Source organism: Coturnix japonica, chromosome 38, assembly GCF_054131305.1.
Source record: "Coturnix japonica strain WE chromosome 38, WE-NBRP24, whole genome shotgun sequence".
Classification (NCBI taxonomy): Eukaryota; Metazoa; Chordata; class Aves; order Galliformes; family Phasianidae; genus Coturnix; species Coturnix japonica.
In genome coordinates, this window is record NC_140700.1 from 4,852,946 (window position 1) to 4,866,855 (window position 13,910).

Genomic DNA, 13,910 nt, shown 5'->3' on the forward strand with positions numbered 1-13,910 from the left:
TTCCCGCCTTTTTTATTCTCCTCAGCGGCCGGGGGAGGCGGGGCGGATGGTGCGGCCATTATCGGGCTGTGAGACATTACTGACCCGTCCGAAGCCATGGAGAAAGGAAAACCCTTTAAATTGTTCGTGCCGCCTCGCCTGAGCGGCGGGCAGGTGTCTGCAGTCAAACCCCAGACCAGCGCTCGGGCCACAGAGCCGTGCCAGGTAACCGAGGAGCAGCCGGAGAGCTGCCCCGACAGAAGCCGAGCCCATGAAAAGCCAGGAGAACAACAAACAAAAAATTAATGAGAGCTGGAGGAATGCGTGTAAACAATGGCAATCCAATCCCAAAGGCCTTTACTTTTTGGTGTTTTTTTTTTTTTTTCCTGTTTATTTTATTATTATATGTTCTATTTTCTCCCAACAAAACCAGAAGGAAGCATCTCAGCCATGCATTTTAACTGTACAGCACTGATGACAAATAAATGTATGTGTTTTGGTTCAGCTAATTGATCACTGTGAGAGGTACACCCAGATAGCATTACCCTTAGCAGCCCCACCAGCTCAGCTGTGCAGTGAAAGTGATGCTGCAATGCAGTTATGTGAATCAATTCCACAAGTACTGACGCTTCCTATTAAACATACTTAGATTCATGTGTGTCATCCTGACAGGAGATGAGTTTTACTATTTAAAAGATGAATTACCACGACTTTCAAACCGCCTTGTAAAGTCAGTCTTTCATGCTGCAACTTAATCTGATGTGTTTCAGAAGTACTGCTGGGAATAAAGCAAAAGTATATATGAAAATAACATGGTGTATTGAATCCTTTATAAGCATGCGATAGCTACTAAGTTCATAACTGTCATTAGAAACATCCACTTGTCCAGCCATAGTCTGTAAAGCACACAGAAGAACAGCTGTTGGAGTAAAGCAAGGAGACTTCCCAAAGCCATCACCCATCTGTGGGCTTTAAGAATAGTCGACAGCTGATTTATTAATGAGAAAGGCCATTTTTTTTTGTGATCTGTGGTTTTCAAAGTTTTATAATCCTTTGCAAAGCTCCCTGTAAGAAAATGATATTTAAATCTTGCAGGGTTTTAACAAATGCCCAAGTGATGATTTTAATTCACCCTTTGTAATGACAACTGCAGCAAGCCATGGTGAAATCACTGATAAAGGTAAGGCTAAGGTAAGCATTTATCTTAGTTAATATATATATATATATATATATATTTAATATTTTTTCCATAGCTTTATAATGTCAGAGTTGTAACGCTGTTAGAACCTCACTACTCTTCTTGCTGTTGTTTGTTTTAAATACATTGACTGAAATCTTTTCCCATTTCAGATGCAATTTCACAGCAAGCCAAACTTTGCTCTGAGGTGGATGAAGAGGTCAGCCAAGTATAAACTCTGCACAAACCTTATACGTTTAATAATGCTTTAAATGAGGGGTCCCTAAGAAATTAACTACATTAAAGTGATATGCATTAAATAACATTTGAGGCTTAAACTGTGGAACTTGTTTTAATAGAATATGGAAACGATGAATGAGTTGTATTCAAAACTGTACAAAGAGGCTGAGAAGATCAAGCGATGGAAACTGGCTGTAGAGTCAGAACTAAAGCAGAAGGAAAGGAAGTTTCAAGAGAATAGGAAGATTATTGAAGCACAGCGCAAAGCCATCCAAGAACTGCAGGCCAGTATCGTACAATGTGTTTAATATGTAAATGAAAGCGAGGCTGAATAAGCATTCATGCTCAAATATAGGCTGGATAGGATGCCTTTAAGTGCTTCGGTTCCTGGGGAATTATTGCTTTAACTATATAAGAGGTGTAATAAAAGATGTCTTGGTATGTAATATCAGATAAAGCCGATTTCTGGTTTTGGGTGCAGAGAAATCATTTTTCATATGATGTTTGAGAACTGAAGGTATATTTCAAGTATATTTTCCAGTAACGATCTATTTTATATTTGTCTCCTGTGAAATTAGTTTGAAAATGAAAAGCTCAGTCTGAAACTGGAAGATGAGATATGTGAGAATAAAGATCTTTTAAAAGAGTAAGTAATGGTCAAATATGTTTTTGTAAAAAGAATGGATTTTCTTCCTGAGAACTGCTTTAGTGTGGAAAGTTAAATCTGATTTAGATTATAAAATTAACTAAAGCATTCACATTGTTACTATGTGAGTGTACGAAGTACCACGCAATCCTGTGACTGCATGCTATAGTATTCTTTGTCTTCTTTTAGAAACAGTGCTTCAAGACACCTGTGTAACCTACTGAAAGAAACCTGCAGTCACTTCACAGAGAAGTCCACCAAATGTAAATGCTGTTTAAATCTTGATTTATAATAGTAAATTCACTTCTAGCTTTCTCTAAATTCACAAATGAAAAAACTATCATGAAGTTCTGACTAAAACTATATGGGGTTTAGTGTATCAGGGTGAACTTCAGAAGTAAGGCAGGAATTCGAATACATGACTGTTTTGTAATGCTAAATTCAGAGGTGTTCTGAAGTTCACTCTGCTGCTTAAGCATAATGGCTTGAACAGCTGGCATTCCTTTAGAAAAGGAAAACTTTATCATGCATTCTTGTTTTGATAGATGAACATGAAAGAGAAGAAACAAGACAGCTATATGAGGAACTTAATAACAACATTGAAGTAAGTGACATAGCGTTGAAAAGCTCAAATGCAATCCAAGTTAAATGCATGCATTGAGATATCTGGATGATGTCTATGTGTTACTTGTAACACAAGGCATCATTGTGAATGATAAATTTTATACCAAACAGAATTATTGAGCACGTGGCATAACAATTAATTATTAATTATCAGTTGATGTAGCAATTAAGAAAGGCACAACACCTCCATTATTTTATGGATCTACAAACATAGACAAGGAAAAATATCTCATCCATGAAATTGTTTAAATAAAACTTCTAAACATCCAGTTTCATAAAATATAGCATCTGCCAACTCAAAATATGTTTATGCTCAGACTTCAGATTATAACTGCTCCTTATTACTGAAAGTACATAGTTTTATACAAATGTTTGTATCAAATTTTGTTTTTAGAAAATGATAGTGGCATTTGAAGAGCTTCGTGTGCAAGCAGAGAACTCCAGACTGGAAATGTGTTTCAAACGTGAGAGTTGTACTTACTGTGTTTCTGCTACAGGCCTCACAGAGCATTTTTCTTATAAATATTAACAAATACATGTGGTAATGGAGTCACTTGTGGAAGGCTGGCACAAAAGGTATTTTGTCTGATTAGAAAGGTGTTTAAAAAGCAACCTCAACAGTGCCTCTTTAGGAAACAAATTGTACAGTTGTACAATTGCAAAGCAATCTTAAGACAGAAATTGCATTTCTCTTGGATCATATTTTAGCTAGTACATTAAATATTGATATTTGTATATTTTTGATCATTAGTAAAAGAAGCAGAAGAAAAAATGGACAACTTTGAAAGAGAATACAAGCTAGAAGTCAGTGTGAAAGAAAAACAGGTTTGCTCAGTTTTAAAATCTATTATGTATAGATTCATTTTTGCCACAAATCTTGCAATTCCATTAATATTTGAAGTCTCTTCTTTCATGACTCACTATTACTTATATTACACAATATTTCTATTATTCTAGAAGTGCTTCCATCAGATTGTGCTGCATTTAGTGGCATTCTGGTATCTTTAGTCTGTTGGAATTCACATTCTGATGCTGAATTGAACAGCTCTAAGACCCAACCACTTTATTTAACTTCAATTACAGCAGTGAGTTTAGTACTCATATGTGAATAAACAAATATGAAAATCTATCTTCTTTTTTTAGAAATGTGTTATTATTTCAATGTTGTTAGATTTCAGCTCTTACTGTAAGGTGTAATGAAAAAGATGATGTAATAAGAGACATCAAGACTCACCTGCAGGAATCAAAAAATAAGATTGCGGACTTGGAAGAAGCAAAAAGTAAGAATTATTTGTTTTAAGAATGCTAGCAATTTTGTATTTTGGATACTGTTGCTAATTAATTTCAATAATTATCCTGTAGAATTTTTTCCTTAAAAAGTAAATGACTACACTATGCAACTTGATTAAGCATTTTTAAGAAAGCACTGTTTTCCTAAGTGTAACTATATATATTTTCGGCGCAGGACATGAAGGGGAAATGTTAAAGGAATCTCAGCTCAATCAAGAATATTTGAAGGCAGAACTGGAAGAAGCTAAAAATTCATTGCGAAAAACAGAGGTATAGCTTCTTTATAATTATGCCATTAATAATTTATACTGCAAAAATAGTTACTGATACAACACAGAACAACTGTAGTTGGTTGTTACATTATGTGTTTGGAAATCATATCATTGTTTTGTAGGCTACTCAAGAGAGCCTGGAAACTGAACTGCAGAGTACGGTGAAAGCATTAATTCAGGTCACACAGGAGAAAGATACACAGATGGAAGAATGTAAAGAAGCAAAGGCTTTGCATGCATCCATGATAGAAGAGCTCAAGACTTCTGCTTGCAATTTAAAAAGCTTGCTGGAAGAAGAACAAAATAGGTAATTTAAGCTGTTTACAATCAAAGATTGTTCTTACAGGTAGAATGCAAGATCACCGAGCTGCTGGGAACAAAACCTAAGTGATGATCTGATGCAAGAATATTTTGGGGTTTTTTGAATCAGTAATAAGTTTTGTATCAGAGTTAATATAGTCACCTATATTTTCATAACGAGGTACAGATGTATCTGCCTGTTGAAAAGGTATCTATTTAAAACATTTGTGTCATGACACTCCTATTGTCCCTAAACTTTCAAAGGCAGTGCTGCATACTGAACTGAAAATGTTTGTAATTATTAGATTGAAGAAATACGAAGATGAGTCAAAACTGCTTATGCTGGAGCTCACAAATAAGTCTGCTGAGCTTGGTAAGATTTGTAGAAAGAAGGACTATAAGCAGTAATACCAATTTTTTTATGCATGGTCACTCCTGGAAATTCTAAATACCTGTTCAATAATTTTACATTGCATGTGCTGTAGAAGAGATGACTAAACTGAAATGTGACAAAGAAATGCAACTTGAAGAGCTGTCTGAAACACTGGTAAATGTTCATTTTATTTGTCTCATGGCATTTTCTTTTTATGTGAAGTCTCTCTTCTAAACTGAGTTTCATCAATGTCCTTGAACAGGGAAAAGCTGAAGAACTTCTAGCAAAGAAGAAAGATCTTGAGGCTACTGTTGAAGAATTGCAGGAGAGAGAAAAAGAAATGAAAAATATTCTTCAAGTTAGAGAGGTCTGAATAAAGGGTGATAGTAAACACTTCATTGCTTTTATATGTGTATATATATAACAATAAATGTCATGTAGAGTTAGGCCAGTGGTCTACCCACTGCAGCATTCTGCTTCTGACAATGACAGCCAGAGTTACCAGGTAGTAGAGGAGCCTGTTATTAGCTATGGTACACCCTCCATACATTCCCACAGTAACTGTATTCAAAGGATATTTGAGGACACATCCCTGTCAGTTCCCTTTGTTATCAGTTTATAGACTTACGCATGTTCACTTGTCTTGTTTATGGCTTTGTTTCATCTTAAAGCTTTGTGTTATCAGTTCAATTCTGATAGCTTCCTTATACCTTTGTAAATTCAAAACACTGTTTTTCTTCCACAGAAAGAAATGTGTGATCTGAAAGTACAGCTGACTTGTTCAGTTGAAAAAGAGCAAAATTATTTGAAACAACTTACAACACTGAATGCAGACCTTGAACGAGAGGCGTATGATCATTTTTGATATAATCATTTTCAGTGTTACATAGAAGTTACTCTAATACAGAACCAAATTATCTATGGTTCATATGAAAGCTTATACAGGCAGTATTATAATGTACATTTTATGTATTTGAGTGCATTTAATTGTTCTTAGTTATTTTAACATGACTAGAGAGTTTCTGAAATCACTGTTAACTACTTTGAGACGGATGTTAAATTGCATTCCTGACAACCATTATATTTATGCAATTGACTTATCTCCATTTGTCCTCCTATTGCCTTTTCATGTTACTAAGACTCTATATTAAATAGAGCATTTGCGGGTTCAGGCCTGGATTTTCTCAATGTGCAGTAACAATTTACAACAGATAAATTTCATTTTAAAAGAAATTTCAAAGCATACATTCTTATTTCTCTTTACCATTTATCCTAAATTAGACTAAAGAATGAGCAACTCACAGTGAATATCAATACACTGTTAATAGAAAAAGAACAAATGGCACAAGAGAAAAGTAATATGGATACAGAGATCAAGAAACTGCAAGCAAGTCATGAGGTGAGTTGTAATCTTCATCTGTTTTTAAAGAACAGGATTATAGTAAAAAAAAAATCATTAAGTAAACTGTAATGATATATTTCTGCAGTGTTTCATTTGAAACAGTATAAGTGCAGTTACCCTTGTGAATATGGCAGGCCACCGTACTGATTAAGGTGTCACCTTAAATTTTACTTACTTTGTTCACGTGGGTATTTATTTAGGATCAAAGGGAAAAAGAAGAAAATACAAAGCAGTTAGTAGAACACCTGGAAGAAGCAAATGGTCAACTAAGGCAAGTAAAAAGTAAATATCAATGTACAATATAATTAAAGGAAATAGGTTTGTTTCCTTCGTGGTTCATCTCAATGCTGTGTTCATATGCTCCTTTCTCTTATATACAGATGTCGCTTATATGGAAATAAATCATGGATAAATTGTAAATAGGCTGTATTGAAAAAGTAATATCCCTAAATATACATTTACTAATGTTTGTTAATTTGGCATTTAGAAATGAACTGGAGTCTTTGAAAGAGAAGATGGCAAAGAAAGGCGAAGAGGCTAAAAGCAAACTGGATGAAAGTGAAGAAAACGTAATATGTTTTCTCATTTGAAATATAACATCACCTGTGGGATGAAATCTTGATGGTTTTAAGTATAAAAGTTCTGATATTGTTTTGACTGGATTTACAATTATAATTCCAGACTAAGAGTATTGAAAATGAAATTTTGAAAAAGGAAAGACAGTTGAAGATGCTAGAAAATAAGGTAAGTAAATAAGACCTGGTTAGCTGATATTAAACTACATGATACTGGGCTAGCAAAATTCTTGTGGCACTTCATGGTAAAAAAAACTCTGACTATTATAACATGTTGGCATTTGTTTCAGTCTCACTGGAATCATATCTTTTCAAATGCATGTTTTAGAACTTTCACAGTGGTGTCTAAAGCATTGAGCCATTATTAACAGTCAGTGTTTGAAATATCCCTTCAGCTGAATACTATGAAGAAACAGGTGGAAAATAAAACAAAGTGCATTGAAGAGTTACAACAGGAAGTAAGTACATTTTTTAAGAAGTACCAAATATATAAAACACTTGCTTGAAGCTGGAATTTGGGGATTCAGACCTACTGGATGAGGTTAAAACATTCCATAGCCTTATTAACTTTTATTGCTATTATTTTGCTTTAACAGAATAAGGTACTGAAGAAGAAAATGACTGCAGAAAGCAAGAAAACAAGTAGTTATGAAGGGAAGGTAGGTTTAATTCATGTCACGTGTATGGTAATGTTAAAACACAAAAACTGAAGTTCTGAAACCTCTGTATAATTATTGATTAAACACATTAAGCACATTCTTTGTTTTATGGATTTATGATGTGGATTCTACAGGGATAAATAAGCCCATGATTTTTGGAAGGTGCTTCAATTTTCAGTCATTGGATATAGGGCTGTCAGATACTTGTAAGAAACATCACTTATCAAGGAACGTTGTTTCTAATAAGTTCCTTTCCTTTTTTTTCTTTGTTGTTGATAGAATACTGAATCTTAACTCTGTAATGCCACACTACTGGGCAACCTGATCTAGTGGGTGACTACCAGCCCACAGCCAAGTGAAAAAAACCCAAACAATTGGTATATTAATTCTTGTACAAATGACAATACTTTTGTACTCTCTAAAGGTGAATAAGCTACAGTTAGAGATGGAAAATATGAACAAGCAACACAAGGCAGCAGTTGACATTTATGAAAGAGAAATTGAAGCAAAAGGAGTAACTGAAAATAACTTACTTGAAGAGGTGAGAGTTAATTTTTTCTGCAACTTCTAATTAGTTTTTGAAGATCAATGCTTGATATATTTTATGAAGCTATATCCATGAGATTCCTTGCACTTACATAATAGTCTTTTAAACATAAATGGAACTTCTTGTGTATGCCTGTGAACAAAGCTTTAGAACACTAAATCCTTTAATCTTAACCCTTTACATGCCTCTAAAAACAATGTTTTTCTCAGGCTGTTCACAGATATTCTATTCTTGGTATAAGTACAGAATAAGCAAATAGGTTAATAATGTTTCTCATATTAGTTTTTTCCAGCCCATAACTTTTTTGATTGGAATATAAAAGAAATGTTACACAAGTGTTTTGAACTTGCATTGTGGTTCAAAAAGACACTTGTCTGCCATGGGAGAATGGATGCATTTTTAATCTATATTTTTCCATTTTAACGAAGTGTGTAGAAGTTGCAGGATTAGAAAAAGATCTTCTAAGCAGATAAAGATTTCACTAAATGTGACTACGTAGATTGCATTAATTAAAAGAATCTTGTTACTAATAGGTAGAAAAAATGAGGTTACTTGCTGATGAAGCAACAGTAGCACAGAGAGAAACTGATATCCGATGTCAACACAAGATATCTGAAATGATGGCACTTATGGAAAAACACAAGGTAAGCTTCCCAATACGGGCTATTATGATAAATAAAAACCTTTCAAAACCAGAATTTACAAGTTATAAAGTGAAACTTTGTCAGAGACCTGAGTCTGGAAGAATGAGGTTTAACACTCTTGACCTTCAGATTTTGAAAACATGGAATTTGATAAATTCCATGTACATAAGCTGCAGAGAATCTTAACATGATGTGACCTATTAACACGTTTGAACTCCCAGCAATAACTGAGATGTGATGGTGGTAACAGTTTTTTTTTTTCTTTTAGGGCACTCAAAGTTTGTGCTTTGTAGTCAAAATGTAATATTTCAATATTTTCAGTATTTTTCAATTTTTTCTTTTAATGAGATTCTATAGTTATCCTCAGCATTATAACAGCATATTTGAATAGACATTCTTATTGCTCCGTTTTGCAGCACATTTAGCAGATGGCATTAACAAAAATAACGTGTCAGGCTTTATGTACTGGAGCACATAGCACTGTGCAGAGATAAAGCACTCTGTGTTTGCCCCACAGAATAACAAACAACGCTGCCTGTGAAGCTTCTGTTGTACCATTTCTGCAGAACTGTCAACATTTGTTCATAGTGCTCTGAAGCACTAGAAGAGATTTATTTAAAAAACTAAATATTTTAAGACTAGATAGATCTAAAGCATTTAGTCCAGTGACATTTTTCTGTTTGTTTTAATACAGCATGAGTATGATAAAATGGTTGAAGAAAAAGATACAGAGTTAAAACTATATAAGATAAAAGAGCAAGAGCAGTCATCGTTGAAAAGAGCTTTGGTAAGGCAAACTCCTCAGTGCTGAATAACAAAATGGAAGGGCTGATTTCCTAAGAAGTCCAACCAGGCAGTGTGGCTTGCCTGGGCCACACTGAGAAAAGAGGGGCTGTTTGTGGCCAATGTAACTCTACTTAATTACAGTACCTGTGCTTTTCTGCCTACTTTACTCAGAAGTGCATCATTATGTTCTAACCTCACGGCTTAAGAAGTTTTAGTATTAAATAGGGTGTTTTTAAAATTTTTTTTCACTTCTCACAAATATTTAGAATTCTTACCTTGCACGGTTCTGAACAGTAACTGTTTCACGGTACTCCATCTCTTTTTAAAACAAGTCTCTTTTAGACTTTTTTCTCTAGATTAAGCATAGCTAACCCTTTCCATTACCTAATTGGTTTCAGGAAAACGAACTATCATGTTTAAAAAGTGAACTGTCATCCCTTAAGGAACAGCTTAAAGCAGAAATTGAAAACAAGGTATTTCTTTTGTATTATTTATTGTATTATCTTTTGCTTCTTCTGTATTTCTTTTATATATATATATATATATATTTTAATGTAGCACTATGGGTGATATGCTGCAGCAATGACAACTGTGATATGAGTTCTTAGCTTTAGGTCCTGCTGTCTTGAAATCAGAGCTTAGTGCTCTCTGAAGTCATCATGCCTTCTGGTGGTGAATGTTCCTCATGACTCCTGAGTTTGCGTGAGGGGAGCACAGAGAGATTAAAAACCCCAAGAATTGTCCATCAGAGATGGGAAAAGTTGTGTAAGAAATAATACCAGGAACAGAAAAATCATATCTTTCAAATGCAATTGAACTAAACCTGCAACTCCTGTAATAACACCAACAAGATTTTTAATAGCTATAAAAATTTAATAGCTATATATAAATAAAACATTTACTACCTCTCTTTTTAGGAGAATCTTGCAAAAGAATTCTACAAAAATAGGGCTCCTGAAACTGAAAAGGAAGACAAGGTAGTTGTAACTTCATCATTAAACAATTGCAGACTTTGGTGATATGTACATGAACAATCTAATAGAAGTTAAATAATATAAAGTTAAATAAGATCAATAATATACTTTGGACAAAAGGCACTGAAGTGTTTTTCAACCTCTTTTTAATTCTAGAAAATACAAACTCATTTTGTTGGTACTCCTAAACCTCATTTAGATCAAGACTTTGCATCTATTAATGCAAAAAAAGTATTCTCACAGAGTGATATTCCGATAAAAGCCACTACGATGGAAAGTAAGAAACCATCTCCTCGAGCATTCATACAGAGTCCCTTGGTCAGACGATCATTAAAGGTTTGTAACTCAAACTAAGGAATCACTCTTATTTTTTCTGACTATTTTTTCCTTCTGTTTAACATTTTCTGTTTAACATGTTTGGGGTTTTTTTGGTTTTTTTTTTCCCCTTTATTATTGTTTCCGTGCATGACTTTGTTTCTTTTTGAATGGAAAGGCAACCATCAATGTAAACTGGCTTATGAGTTTAGTGTTGGATTCCATGATTACCACTGAAAATGTAATTTTAAACACTATCTTTTTCCCAGACATATACCATAAAGACCCCTCCAGTGCATAAAATGCAAAGTGAAAGCACAGGTCTGACTTCAGGACAGAGGAAAAAGCAAAAAGTGCTCCTGCAGCTGGATGCTCATTCGGATAGCTCTGAACACAGCGACCTCCTGGTAAAACTCAGAACAAATAGCATGGTTAACAGGTCTTTATGCACACTGCTGTATCTGAGGATGTAAATGAGGCATGTGGGCTTCTGTATATAGGACAATTTATGAGTTTATTTTTATTTAATCATATCTTTCTGGAATTTTATAAATAATTTGTAACTTGGACAAAAAATACCAGGCTTATAATGAATTTTTACATCGTTTTTATGGAATTGGTGGGGTTTCATAGTGTTACCTTTACTTTCTTTTTTATACTCATTCCTAAGGGGAAAGAAAAGAGATTTTTGAATGTAGTATAAGGAAGTGACCTTTTCATTTTTAATTTCAGAGCCTTGTTTCAGATGAAGAAGTATTTAAAAAATTATACAAAGATTATCCTCAAGCTTCACAACTTTATGCAGTGACACCAACACAGGTACGTTCCCTTTTATTCAGATCAAAATGAAGAGCAGATCATATTTGTTTTAGAAACTATTGGTTGGCTTTGTTTTTATTCCTAGAAACCAACTACATCAAGCCTGAAAGCTCCAAGCTCTGTACTAAAGCTTGCAACGATGAGAAAAGTGAGAGAGACTGGCTGGACTGCAGTTTCCAAGCAGGACAGGAAGAGAAAAATTAAAGATGCTGAAAAACTCTTTACTTAAAAAGAAAAAGAGCGGTGCCCTAACATTATTTCACTGTTCTTTGAGCATTACGACTTTGCTGCGTGTTTTCTGCCGTATTTGGTCTGTTTAATACATGAATTTCCTTGATACAGATAGTCCTTGTATAACTGCAGTCTGCAGAGCATTGTCAGTGTTTTACTCACGTTATAAAAAGTCTGGAGACATTTTAATATTGAAATGAGAATAACTTTAAAGAAAGGCGTTTCCTAAAAAAAAAAAAGAAAAAAGAAAAAGAGAAAAAAAATCTGTTACTAGAAATGCTGATTTTAAAGAAGTCTGGTTTTGTTCTTTTAAATTTACTGTCTGTCTTAATACACAACAAAACTACACTGTTTAGTGAATGAAATGCTGATGCTGCTGATGTGCAGCATTTTTGCGCACATTTGTCTTGCATTTTCTTCTTCTCAAGCGTTTGTTACCAGTAGCCACCTTCCTCATATGTTAGAATAGTTCTGAAACTTCCAGTATTCTATTTTCAATAGAATGATGCAGGTTTAAGAAGATCTCTGCATCATTAGGATGGAAATACATACGCATCGTTTAAGATTGTAACCGCAGTGTTGAGATGTCATTAAATTGTTGATCTTGAAACGTACAGTGTGGGCCCATGTGTCCATTCTTTATTATTAGAGCACAGATACAAGTCACCAGGCAGCTTCCCTAAGAACTAACAGCATAGCATCAAGTCTGCATATAAAGACTTGGATCAGCTACTGCCTGCCTCTCAGACTCACTATAACCATGAGGAGCTGACAACTGTATGTACTGTTGTTTTTCAGTTCTGTCCTGCATGTAGATATTGTTTATCTCAGAATAACAGGAACTGACATTATCTAGTGCTCCCCAGTGAAATATAACCAGTCTGTCATACAAGCCACAACAACTAATAGGACTATGAAGCGTTTTAAGACTATAAGAGGAAATTGTTGTCATATCACATGCAAAGAAAAGAGATGCCCTTTTAATCTGCACTTGACAGGAAATGCTGCAGCTAATCCTAGGAGAGAAGAAAGGAACGGTCATCTGTGAATCTACTCATTTAAAAGATAAGAGCTCCATTTCAAGCCAGCGCAGAGAGCCTGGCAATAGACAGATGAGCTTTGAAAATTCAACAGCCACAGCATGTTTAAATGCAAAACCTGATGGCAAAAGAAAACCCAAAGCAATGGCAGCATATTAAGGAGGCTTGCAATGGGATGGGGTTGGAAATAGTTCCTCTACCAGAATACTAACTGCTAGAAATCTGATAGGTTCTGTCTTATTTGTTTATTTGCAGTCAGCAGAGCTTCTGAGTTTCTGTTCATTGGAAGGATTGACATGTTTCAGCCCTGATGTTTACAGTACTGTAATGCCTGTCTGCAGTGGAATTAAGACTCACTCATTCTGCTCTGCACACTAACCCAACTCATGTGTTGTACTACTAACAGGACTAGGAATGATTTATGGTAACTTATCTTCACTGTTCTTATTTTACTTTAGGCATTGGTCAGTGATTGCGAATCCTGTTACGTTTTTACACACCATGCGCTGAGTTTCTGTGGCTCATTGCAAACATCCCGAGGTAACAAACCCAAGAACTTTATGCTTCCTTAACTCCACTTACAGAGATCACTTACAACACTTCGTACAGAAACCAGCACACTGTCTTTCACTTAATGAAAGTGTAAAACAAGTGATGTGACCGAATAGAACGGTTTAGTTAAGAGAAAGGTTAAAGATAAATAATTAAAAGCACAACTGGCTGTTCCAGAACACAGCTCCAAAGCCGATGGATGTAAAAGTGCATTAAACTTTGCATCTCTGAATAGTCTGCAGGTCAGCAGGGGGGCAACCAAAAAACAGATCCATAAGCATGAGGAATTGAACTATGAATTACAGCAACAGGTAGGAAAGAAGCTTTTTTGTGCTGTCCTGCTGTACCCAGAAAGCTTTTCTTTCTATCCATATCAGTATGATGCTAACATGAGTACAAGAGCAGAAGTCTCATGAGTCCAAAGGTGCACTCAGACTAATTTCTGGCACTTATGAACAAAGGAAT

At 34.9% G+C, this 13,910-nt stretch overlaps 1 protein-coding gene across 3 annotated transcripts; it reads left to right on the forward strand.

Annotated features, from left to right (window-relative positions):
- Positions 1 to 74: 74 nt before the first annotated feature.
- SYCP1 (synaptonemal complex protein 1) lies at positions 75 to 12,467 on the forward strand. 3 transcript variants are annotated; one of them, XM_032449329.2, is made up of 31 exons: positions 75 to 204; positions 1,075 to 1,159; positions 1,330 to 1,376; positions 1,516 to 1,680; positions 1,975 to 2,042; positions 2,232 to 2,305; positions 2,588 to 2,646; positions 3,061 to 3,130; positions 3,418 to 3,491; positions 3,838 to 3,946; positions 4,132 to 4,226; positions 4,351 to 4,535; positions 4,834 to 4,901; positions 5,014 to 5,075; positions 5,164 to 5,268; positions 5,647 to 5,750; positions 6,183 to 6,300; positions 6,504 to 6,574; positions 6,791 to 6,872; positions 6,985 to 7,047; positions 7,274 to 7,336; positions 7,475 to 7,537; positions 7,962 to 8,078; positions 8,618 to 8,728; positions 9,423 to 9,515; positions 9,913 to 9,987; positions 10,432 to 10,491; positions 10,645 to 10,824; positions 11,073 to 11,210; positions 11,536 to 11,622; positions 11,708 to 12,467. In XM_032449329.2, exons 1-31 carry the CDS (start codon positions 97 to 99, stop codon positions 11,849 to 11,851), a joined length of 2,943 nt encoding a protein of 980 aa, XP_032305220.1. In that variant the 5' UTR covers positions 75 to 96; the 3' UTR covers positions 11,852 to 12,467. The 3 variants fall into 3 exon arrangements, 2 of the variants coding, with proteins under 2 accessions (XP_032305220.1, XP_085383333.1); XR_014938777.1 differs by lacking the exons at positions 7,475 to 7,537; positions 7,962 to 8,078; positions 8,618 to 8,728; ... (5 more) ...; positions 11,536 to 11,622; positions 11,708 to 12,467 and having other exon boundaries at positions 6,504 to 6,585; XM_085527207.1 differs by lacking the exons at positions 75 to 204; positions 1,075 to 1,159; positions 1,330 to 1,376; ... (7 more) ...; positions 4,132 to 4,226; positions 4,834 to 4,901 and having other exon boundaries at positions 4,420 to 4,535.
- Positions 12,468 to 13,910: the final 1,443 nt, after the last annotated feature.